General features: G+C 37.4%; 1 protein-coding gene across 3 annotated transcripts in view; it reads left to right on the plus strand.

Moving 5' to 3' along the window:
* LOC754554 (probable ATP-dependent RNA helicase DDX23) overlaps positions 1-12,076 on the plus strand; it is a 28,161-nt gene that overhangs the window by 13,903 nt on the left and 2,182 nt on the right. For all 3 annotated transcript variants that reach the window (XM_030990314.1, XM_030990313.1, XM_030990315.1), the window contains exons 7-13: positions 862-1,002; positions 1,914-2,139; positions 3,489-3,634; positions 6,929-7,196; positions 8,073-8,222; positions 9,212-9,472; positions 10,281-10,455. In XM_030990314.1, coding sequence (XP_030846174.1) covers positions 862-1,002; positions 1,914-2,139; positions 3,489-3,634; positions 6,929-7,196; positions 8,073-8,222; positions 9,212-9,472; positions 10,281-10,455 — 1,367 coding nt within the window. The remainder of the gene's footprint in view (positions 1-861; positions 1,003-1,913; positions 2,140-3,488; positions 3,635-6,928; positions 7,197-8,072; positions 8,223-9,211; positions 9,473-10,280; positions 10,456-12,076) is intronic.

Here is a 12,076-nt window from a genome sequence, read left to right on the forward strand (position 1 = left end):
TTTCTCAAAGTAACTTGATGTATTCCAGAACAAAAGAATACATAAGAAATAAAAACAATAGATATAATAAGAAATAAAAAAACAATAAAATACCTAAGAAAATAAATATTTGAAAATCGCATCAAATTTGCATAAATTATCATTATTAATTACATCCAAATAAATATTTTGTGTTAGAAAAGAAGTTTCATATGAATAATGATTTTCAACGTTCAAAAAGTGAAGTTTGACACGTTTTCTGTAAAATGCATAATTAATTAGGCTATAACGACAAAAATTTGCATATTCGCAAAAAACTAATTACACCATCTTGTTCGTTACGTAAATATCTACAAACATGCAAATTTTCGTGTTCATCGGACATCCGACGGCCGAGATCATAGGCCTGGGAGGCCCCCCCCCCCCCCCCCCCCAGTCAGGAGGTGCTCAAAATAGCCCAGTACAGTAAGGGTTAAGGAAAGTTCTAAATTATTTTTGTCTTTCAAATGCTGTTGGAACTTAAACTTTTTATTTTTAGGGCCTGCAAATGGGACATACTTACCTTTAATAGGTTTACAAATCAATTCACTTTTCATTTAGACTATCATATTAATCACAAGTCAGTGACACAAAAACGTAACTCCATATTTTGCCAAGATGAGTATTTGATATCAAAATGTTCAGAAAAATGTGGGCTTTCCAGGAAACACAAAGACTTAACTCCACCCAACACCCCATTGAAGTCAATGGCTAGTGAAACATAGAATTAACTCCTTAAGGCCCAAGTGCTCAGTGACAAATAAATCACTTTTTCTCAAAATGGAGTTACGTCTTTGTGTCACTGACCCCTCAATATTTATTTTTGGTTTACTTGATAAACAGGTACAGAGATAACCATCAGATCCAACTCTATGGACGCGGCAGCATTGCAGGAATAGACATCAAAGCACAGAAGAAACAGTCCAAGTTCTACCAGGAGGTCGTAGACACACGCAGGACAGAGCAGGAGAAGGACCAAGAAAAGTAAGCCGATCAAAAAAAGAGGAAAAGACCCAATCTTTGCTGTAAATCTCAAGTTAAATTGAGGTCGATAGGAATTGGTTTCCAACTCTGTAGCAATTCTTATTTGATCGATTGATTGATTGAACTGGTTTATTGATTAAAAAGCATACATTCAGGCTGAAATGAAATAAAATACATTACAGCGCAGAATTTGTGATATGCACAGTTATATACAAAGTAGGAATTACATTGCTAAACAAGCTCCAGCAAGGAAATGAGGAAAGACAGGGAAATTAAAAGTACAAACAAGATACATGTAAATTTTAGGTGAAATAATCAAAATGATTTAACCCAGAACAATAACATTTCAGATTCATTGGCAGTAAATTTACATTAATAAGGTTTAGAGATACGTTTGGATAAACAATAAAAATTAGAATAACATTATTTCTACCAATGATGAGAGATATATTAATTAGAACACGAAAATCGTGCAAAATAGCACATACAATTATTACAATATTGATAAGTATTGCAACTTATGAGTTATATCTTCATCCAGCGTCTTATATGAATAATTTTGAGAACACATCAGGAGGGCGTTTCTCAAAGATCCCAAGTCGAACTTAACAATTATGGAAAGCCGTTGGCATCAATGAAAATATTTTGGAAAAGTTATTTTAAAAGGCATTAAATGTTGATTCTAATCATTCTTATTTTCTATTATCAAGGATATTTCATGTTCTTGATGTGGAATATATGAAAAGTCTAAAAATACTTGAGTGGAAAATGTGCATACATTGTGTTGTGGGTGAGCTTGAATCCGATGACCGGGTTAATAATATGTGCTGCGCCTAGAAACAAAGTATTATTAAAAAGCGCATTATAAATGTGAGCTATTATTATTATTATCAATCATCCTTGCCCTTAAGGACCCGCTTGAAGAAGCAGAAGAACAGAGAGGACAAGCTGATCTATGACGAGAGACACTGGAAGCAGAAGAAGCTGCTAGAGATGAAGGACAGGGACTGGAGAATCTTCCGAGAAGACTTTAACATCTCCACCAAGGGGGGCCACATCCCGCACCCGATCCGCTTCTGGGATGAGTACGGCCTTCCCAAACATATCACCGATATCATCGCTGAAGTCGGTTACAAGGTAGGCAGCTGGAATGATCGTCTCGTCTCGACCGATCTCTATCCTTCTTCCTCTCTTGTTCTCTGTATCTGTCCCTGTCTCTATCCCGATCTCGAGGTCGATCTTTGTCTCGATCGCTGTCCCTCTCAGACCTCTCCCGATCGTGGTCCCTGCCTCTATCTCTTTCCCGGTCTTTTCCTCCTCGATCTCTGTGACTTGGCTAAGGTTCCCATGTCTATCTTGGTCCTTACTGGACATCTATGAAACTTGAACTTGACTTTGTTGGTTTTGTTTAATAAAGACTTCAAAAATGTATATAAAACATTAATCGGTTCTGGGACGAGTACGGCCTTCCCAAACATTTAACCGATATCGATACAGTAGGTTACAAGGTACGCAGCTGGAACTTGAACTTGACTTGAATTTGTGTTGGTATTGTTAATAAAGACTTAGAAAATGTATATAAAAATTTTATTTTGAATCAAGGGCGGGGAGTGAGGGGGAGAGGGATCACATCCTGTGATCACTCGGATTCTGAGACCTTCTGGCCTTCCCAAACATATCTTTGAATCAGATATTATCAATATTGTAAACAAGGTAGGCAGCTGGAACTAAAAAAATAAACTTGAAGTTATTCCGATTTTCAATGGTGCAATGTTGATGGGAAATTCAACCTTGGTGTGAGTGAACGCAAAAGATTATAAGAAAAAAACATATTGGTTAGAGTTTGACAACATCTTATACGATAGGAAAGTACATGTAGTACATTTTGAAAGTTGAAACCACCATACATGTGGAAAATTTCAATTGGCTAATTTTGGATATGAGTATTCTCATTTGAATTTCTCATTCACATACAAAGCTGAATTTTTTAAGAACTTTCTACTTATTGACCATAAAGAAATCCGCTGTAAAGTGTTTGGTTCTTACTTTACTGATTTAACAGAGGACCAAATGTAAACAATGCCTTTTGAAATGCTAAAATATTTTGATTTTTTTAAAAAAAATTGATAATTACTACATCACCTGAATTATTTATGCTCAAATATTCTTTGTGTATACTTTTCCTTCACACAGACCCCCTGTTTCCCTTTTGTTGTGTACTAAATTATGTTGTGTACCTACCTATATACTATTAAATTATTCCTGGAGACCATCCCTTAAATGGTCTTTGTTGGCTCCACCACAGTCTCAAGTATAAGTTCTAGGTGCTTAAAATTCTTTAAACATTGTTATGTTATTTTCTTGTTTTGTTTTGTTGTGTTTAATCAGATATTGTATGTAAATTGTTATATGTTTTTTATGAGAAGTGGAAATAAATGAAATGAAAAAAAAGAAATTAAATTAAATTTCTTCAAAATACTTTGCAGGATCCGTCGCCCATCCAAAGACAAGCCATACCCATTGGTCTACAGAATCGTGATGTCATTGGCGTTGCCGAGACTGGGTCTGGTAAGACGGCCGCTTTCCTCATTCCCCTGCTGGTCTGGATCACCACGTTACCAAAAATCGAGAGGTAAGCACAAAAAAAGGTAGTGATTTTGTATTTGACACTTTTTATCCTTGCAGTTCATAATCTGCTATCACATACTATTATTCAAACTAGGTTTGAAACCAGGTCGATGCGCTAGTGCCCTTTGGTAAGGCATTAATCTTCATTACCCAGTCCATCGGTAAGGACTGTAAGCCGTCGTTCAACTGGGCTGTACCAGAGGGCATCTTAACCATGCAGAGCTGCCAACTAGTACGGATTTCCCATAATTGGTATGGAAATTAACGATCATTGCGGAATGTTGTCTAAAATTACAGATTATAAAAAAAAAAAATTACTGCTGTTGCGTAAATATGATTGTATCGTAGCGAGTGCTGTGCAGTATGGCGGTATTCTCTTAATAGAAGCCAATTTTTCATGGAAAACTGATGTGTTGTTATGACCTGATAATCAATATTTAGCAACTTTGTGTGAGTAAAATCACCAAAATTTTTAACACTCATGAGCGCATGCATCTGTGCAGTTTTGACATGCCATTTTCAGGCCTTAAATTTCGTCATTTTTAGGGCAAGGCCAGTTTGGCCTTAAAGTACCTCATATTTTTAAGGGCACCAAGGCCACTACAAAGGGCACCAAGGCCAAAATATTTTTACAAAAAGGGCATCAAGGCCAAAAAAAAAATTGATTCTATTTTTGTTAGATGTCATGTGTATTTTATAATGAAACTTGTGCGGGATCAATTTCCCATGACTTTTAGCACCAGCTTCTTCACAGAATGTATAGAGGCCTACAGTACATACAAACAACGGCGGCGGCCCCGCAAGCCTAATATTAAGCAGCCAGGAGCAAGGGGCAATTTTTTTTCTAAAGTTGCCTCTTGCCCACGAAAATTGACCAGAGCAAGGGGCAATTCCCTAAGAACCAGGGGCAATTTTCCAAAAACAGATAGACTAGGCCCCTAATCTAATTATAAGTTCAAAGATAAAATGTTAATTTCATAATGTGAATAGAACGATCAATTTAATAACTTTTTAATCTTAACAATATCAACAGGAAAGATTGATTAAGAACATCAAACTTGCATATTTTAAAGTAACTAAAAATATTGATGAGCAAATGAATAAATAAATTGTAAATTTCACAAACATCGAAAGTCAGAAGTACTTGGCAAGTTTACCGGGTATCCGAAATCGAAATCGCACCTCACACACAAACCTTCCGCCACACTCTCGGTAGCTGGTAGTAGGAGCAAATTTGAAGAAATTATCTTTTTAATTGTTGTATAACCAACCCAGGGAAAAAATTAAGTTTTTCATTTCGGGGGCTCCATTTCAAATTTTTGGGAAATTTTCGGGGGCTACTTTTTCAAATTTTGGGGGCTTTTTTTTCCATTTCGGGGGCGACTTTTTCATTAATTCTTAAAAGGATAGGCCTAGGGGGTCTACAGTTTGTTGAGATTTGTTTAGTAGGCTAAGGTTTCGGGCTTCCTGCTTCAAAATTGCCTATTAAAAAAGAAACCCCTTTTTCTAGTTCAATTAACTAAGTTTTCATGCATTGATTTGATGCAAGAACTGTGACATAATAGACCCTAGATTGTGATTATTTCTGGCCATGAATTTCGATAATCATTTTTCAAAGTAAAGTTTTTCCAAGAAAATCAGACAGTCGTTTAAAAACTTAGACATTAGTAATACTTTTACTAATTCCAAGCTCAGGTTTCGTACATCTATTCACGAAACTATATTGAAAATCGCGGCAATAATGATACAAACCAACAGATAGCAATTTCAAAGTGTCAAAACTCTTTGACTCAGCTCAACTCACACACTGCACAGTGCGCAGCGTGACTCCAGGAAGCTCCAACACCGGCCGCCGCAGCCGTCCGCCTGCGTAGCTGGTGTTGGAGCCTCCTGGAGTTAACTGCAGCGCAGCATCCGTCATGGTGATTTTGTCTGATTTTCTTTACTTTGAAGAAATGATTATCAAAATTACGTAAACATGGCGATGTTGGAAAATAATCACAAAATAGGCTTTAAGTTCATACCTCTATTCATGGAAACTTTATAAAATTGCGGCAATCATGATGGAAATTGATTTCAGTTTCGCGATTAGAGGTCTAGGTTCAGCTAATATGATCCACCAAAACAAAATCGACCGCGAAAAACTCGACCCCTACTCGATCTCGCAACTGCGAAAATGTACGTGTTTTGGCATACTTGCGTGCGACATGGTAAGCCAGGTAAGGTATGGAATATGGTTCGATTTTTTTTTTACGACCGATTTTTTGTGTATACAATTTTACACGGAGATTCAGCAATACGAAGCTAGTAGAGAGCTCATGGGCAGCAAACTGTTCGTGATTCGTGCTGTTCTAATAATTTATGGGCGCATTTTCACGGAAAACACTCAGCCTTGCCGTCTAGTTTTAGATGATTATGGGCGCAATGGTGGTTTTATGAGCGCAAATTTCTAAAAAGGGGCACGTCCAGTTGGAAAAAAAGGCACGTCGGCCAGTTTGAAAAAAGGGCACGGCCTTTTTGGCCGTGAATTTATCTTTTTTTGGGAGGGCACCACGGCCAGTCGAGGGGCATCGACGGCCTGGCCGTCGATGGCCGTCGATTAATTTAAGGCCTGCATTTTTTTTATAGATTTATAGCGCCGCTTAGGAAATTACTGATCTATTCCCAAAATTACTGATTTTGAGCCTTGTGATTACTGATTTCCTGTTCTGGAAGTTGGCAGCTCTGCATTATCACTGGTTGCTTACAAGCATACACACGCTTTCTTAGCAGTCAGGTAAAACAAACAAACAGTTAGATAGTATACTTTTATTTCAGCTAGTTGCCGTTTCACACGAATGCAGCTCCCAGTTTATAAAGTATAAACCATATTGATGTGTGCTACCCAGTAGGAAGGAACCATTTATATACCGAGAAAATGATAATCGGTAGAATCCTTTACCTAGGATATAAATGCTCTTCCAGATTTTGTACCCATACCATTAATACCAAGTGTTGAAACCAACTGTTGTACTATAACGATGATAATAATAAACAGTAATTATAATTAATTATTATTATTGATAATGATGAATTAATAAAGATAAGGATGATATTAATCATTAGAAAACAAAATAATAATAATAATAACAAAAACATGAATATTAGTAATAATAATATTAATAATAATGACGATAATGATAACAAAATTAATAGTGATAATAATGATAATAATTCCTCAACCATTTTAGCAGTTAATGTATAAAGATAATTTTCATCAATGATTGAACTATTATTACTCTGGTTGTCATGGTGATAGGGACGAGGATAAAGACCAGGGGCCTTACGCTATCATTCTAGCCCCGACCCGCGAGCTGGCCCAGCAGATTGAAGAAGAAACCATCAAGTTTGGCAAACCCCTCGGCATCCGTACTGTCACCATCATTGGCGGTATCTCCCGGGAAGACCAGGGGTTCAAGCTCCGTCTGGGATGTGAGATCGTCATAGCGACGCCAGGGCGTCTGATTGATGTCCTGGAGAACAGGTACCTGGTACTCTGTCAATGCACCTACGTGGTACTTGATGAGGTGAGTTATATGCGCTTAGAAAAATCTTGTGAAAAGCTATGTGCCATGACCAGGGGGGGGGGGGGGGGGGGGGTGTTTCACAAAGATCCCAAGTCAAACTTAACTCTAAGTTGGACTTAAACATTATGGAGAGCCATTTGTAACCCTAAAATAAAATATATTCAGAAGCAAAAAATCAAGTATTGTAGACTTTTCATAAATTCCATATCAAGAACATGACATCTCCTTGATAATAAAAAATATGAATGATTTGAATTAAAATTTTATGACTTTAAACAAAACTTTTACAAAATATTTTCAAAGATGCTAACGGCCTTCCATAATTGTTAAGTCCAACTTAGAGATAAGTTCAACTTAAGATCTTTGTGAAATACCCCCCAGAAGATTGATCATTCACCACTACAGATGAACGAAACAAACACCACTTGCAATTACAAGTTTACCATTGTTTCTGTAGTGTTTATTGTACAGTAAGCCCCTTGAAACTGGCCTCCAGTTTTGCATTTGACACAATTAGCATATTGAATGAATATATATATTCATATATACATATTCGTAATAATCTTCATAAATCTTGTATATTATTATTGTTCTTGTTGTTGTTGTCTGCAGCATTACTATACATTAACTTCTATTATTATTATTATTTTTTTCTTTTTCAATGTCACCTCTCAAAGTAGTATCTGTCACAATTTTATTTTTCTTCTTTTCTTACTATTGTGTACTAGGCTTATCGCATGTTTAACATGTTTTTTTCTTCCAAGATTCACCCGTCACAATAGAATTTCATCTCTTCTTTATTAAATTCAGAGAAGATTCTTGATTCTCTTCACGTGATTTATCCCTCGCACTTTTACTTTTTTTCTTGTTTTCCAGGCTGATCGCATGATTGACATGGGTTTTGAGCCTGACGTTCAGAAGATCCTTGAGTACCTGCCTGTGACCAATCAAAAGCCAGATTCAGAAGAGGCAGAAGACTCAGCCAAACTCCTCGCCAATTTTGCCTCCAAGAAGAAATACAGACAGGTTAGGTTGAAATCGTACTGAGAAAAAGCCTAATAGGAGTTGGTTTGTAGTCCGGTCTCTGTGTTTTACTGTAAATCCCTAAAATCTGACAGACATGTATGCTCTGGCAACAGTTGCTCTGCACTTTGTTTATCAGGGATTTAGGATTGGGTTAGGGCGGAGGAAAAGCCAAATGGGAGTTGGTTTGTAGTCCGATCTCTGTTTTTTTTTTTTACTGTAAATCCCTAAAATCTGACAGACATGTATGCTCTGGCAACAGTTGCTCTGCACTTTGTTTATCAGGGATTTAGGATTGGGTGAGGGCGGAGGAAAAGCCAAATGGGAGTTGGTTTGAGTCCGATCTCTGATTTTTTTACTATAAACCCCTGAAAACTGACAGACATTTATGCTCTGGCAACAGTTGCTCTGCGCTTTGTTTATAAGGGTTTAAGGTTTTGGTTAGGACTGCAATGGGGTTTGAGGTTGGGTTTAGGGTTTAGTATTAGGTATAATGTTTATTCCAGGGTTTATTTAGTGGCCAAGAGGACAATTCTAGCAAATAATGGATTAGACCAACGAGTCAAAGAGCAGTATTCTTTGGTCAAGCGAATCAAAGAGAAATGTTGGACTAAGAGTTCCTACATACTCATGTACCCTTACCCCTTTCCTGGCTGCTGTCGACTCAAGCATTCATGCTTTATGATAGTTGGCCTTTGCATTTATCTTGATTCTTTGACTTACCTTCATACTTTCAAGTTTTTAATTATAGATGCATTTATATGTGTGTGTATTTCAGTTGTTACTCTTTATGTAAATCAATAATATTATATACTATTATTGAATGTTTTTGTATTTGATTTATCAATAAATGCAGAAACATCTGCTAAAAAATATATGGTTCAAAATTTCATGTGTTAGCCAAATTATGCATCCAAAATAATCATTATCATTCAACCAGTTGTAAATTTTTTTTAACCAATCGTTTTTTTTTCTTATTTTTTATGAAACAGACGGTCATGTTCACCGCGACTATGCCTACAGCAGTGGAGCGCGTGGCCCGGTCCTACCTCCGTCGACCGGCCGTGGTCTACATCGGCTCCATTGGCAAACCAGTGGAGAGCGTCCAACAGCTCGTCTACATGACCTCCAACCAGGAGAAGAGGCACAAGCTCATTCAGCTTCTCGAGAAGGGCATCGATCCTCCTGTCCTCATCTTTGTCAACCAAAAGAAGGGCGTCGACGTCCTGGCAAAGAGTTTGGAGAAGATGGGTGTAAGTTGTAACAAAAATTGCACTCGTGTTTTTCCAGTACCCTTCCCTCTTTTTCTTGGCTCTTTCCGCGACTCTGTCATTCTGTCAATCTCGCTCCTCCCATCTCCTCCCATCTCTCCCCATCTCTCCCCATCTCTCCCCTTGTTCTTTTTCTTCTTCCCTTGCTCTCTCTCCTCTTCCCCGTCTCTCTTTCACCATCACTCTCTCACTCTGTCTTTCTCTTCCATCTTTCACCTGAACTCATTCCTCCCTTCTCTCTTTCCTTCTCTCATGACTTGCTCTCCATTTCTCTTTTATCTTTCTTTCTCTATCTCCCCCCCCCCCCTCCTCCAGGACTCTCTCTCTTTCTCTCACTCACTCTCCCTCACATTAAATTTCTATTCTGCTTCCTCTTTCTCTCCCTATACATGTACATGCATCCCTCCCTCTTTTTCCTTAATTTCTCTCTAGATTTGTCTTTGTGTTTTGCAACCTTCTCTTAAATTGAGAAACGAAAAGTGAATGTGCCCACTACAAGCCAGTAAATTGAAAATATACATGTAGTCCCACATGTAAAGAACCACGTTTGGGGTTTTCAGTATACACTGTGATTTTCATCAGGATGTTTTTTAATTTCCTTACATTTTGCCAGCCCCAAAAAGCTGATTTACTACATGATACATACCAGCTTCTGCTGCTTTTCATGAAAAATGACAGTTACGATGCATGTATTTTGAATTTTAAAATTGCATAATAAACCATTATTGAATTGAATAAAGAATTCAGATTTTCTAGCAATGTCTTCTTATAATTCTTTCTTGATAACTAGTTCAACGCAACCACCCTTCACGGAGGCAAATCTCAGGAGCAGCGTGAGTACGCCCTCGCGTCCCTCAAAGCGGGCCTCAAGGATATATTAGTCGCCACGGACGTCGCTGGTCGCGGTATCGACATCAAAGATGTCTCCGTCGTCATCAACTTTGATATGGCCAAGAACATTGAAGGTAAGCATACAGCAGGCCTGATAATTACCCAATTTTTTCCCTGATTTTTTTTTTTTTTTGTGTGTCCTGATTTTCCTTATTTTTCTCCAATTTTCCCCAATTTTCTAACTGAAAAAGGGGAAAATGTTGTTAGATGCCATTTTTATGCCTCCGCCACCGAAGGTGGTGCCGGAGGCATCATGTTTTCGGGTTGTCCGTCCGTACGTCCGTCCCGTTTGACCGTTATCACAATATCTCAAGAACCATTTAAGATTTAAACTTAAAGGTAATACAAAGTTTTGGGAAATTTTGAAAATGGGTGGATTGTGATTCTTTACAATTTTTATGTATTTGGATACCCCTGTGGATGTAATATAAGCACAAGAAAATTTAGCCCCTAAAACACTTCTGCTTTCGAGAAAAATTGAATATAAAAATTTACCGGTGCTCCCGGTAAATTTTACATACATTTCAATTAGCGTCTACGGCCGTACGGTGGTAGCTGCGACCATGAAAATCTCAGAATATGTAGTTGTGATATATAATTTCCAAACGGGAATAGCTAATCGGTTGATTTTAGTCGAGAAACATTGTTTTATAGCTTAATTAATGTCTTGACCTTGAGAGGGAGCTATACAACATAAAGAGTTTATTATTTACAATTTCATAACTTTAGACTCAATTTCAACCGTGACAACGATCACTTCATATTGTAAGATCGCATATGCTTCCAATATGTTCATTTGAACCAAATTCATGACCCCATACCAAAACTTTGTATTACCTTTAAGACTGGGGAATAGTATTTATCACCATAGGAAGACGATCTGATTAGATTTTGGAGTACGTAGGTCAAAGGTCACAGGTCACAGAGGTCAACTTATGAAATTCCTTGTATTGAGTTTGTTAGCGCGATATCTCAAGAACCATTTGAGATTTAAACTTCAAACTTAAGGATAGTATGTATCACCATAGGAAGACGATCTGATTAGATTTTGGAGCACGTATGTCAAAGGTCAAGGGTCACAGAGGTCAACTTATGAAATTCCATACATTGAGATTGTTATCATGATATCTCAAGAACTACTGGAGATTTAAACTTCAAACTTAGTGATAGTGTGTATCACTATAGGAAAACAATCTGATTACATTTTGGAGCACGTAGGTCAAAGGTCAAGGGTCATAGAGGTCAACTTATGAAATTCCATACATTGAGATTGTTATCATGATATCTCAAGAACCACTGGAGATGTAAAAACTTCAAACTTAAGGATAGTATGTATCACCATAGGAAGACGATCTGATTAGATTTTGGAGCACGTAGGTCAAAGGTCAAGGGTCACAGAGGTCAACTTATGAAATTCCATACATTGAGATTGTTATCATGATATCTCAAGAACCACTGGAGATTTAAACTCCAAACTTGTTTATTTTGAGGTTGAGTTGAGTTGAGGGGGAAAAAATAACTCTTTCTTTTTTAGTACTCACTACCACCCCTGGCATACAGCAGTACTTGCTTTATATACAGTGTATCTCAACAGCAGTTCACCGTTGGAAAAAAAGTCTCCCAGACTGAATATTTCACAAGTATTTCAGGAAATTGTCTTATATGAAGAAAGGGTTGGGCCTCCTCTAATTAGAT

Source organism: Strongylocentrotus purpuratus, unplaced genomic scaffold (assembly GCF_000002235.5).
Source record: "Strongylocentrotus purpuratus isolate Spur 01 unplaced genomic scaffold, Spur_5.0 spur5_scaffold_19, whole genome shotgun sequence".
Classification (NCBI taxonomy): domain Eukaryota; kingdom Metazoa; phylum Echinodermata; class Echinoidea; order Camarodonta; family Strongylocentrotidae; genus Strongylocentrotus; species Strongylocentrotus purpuratus.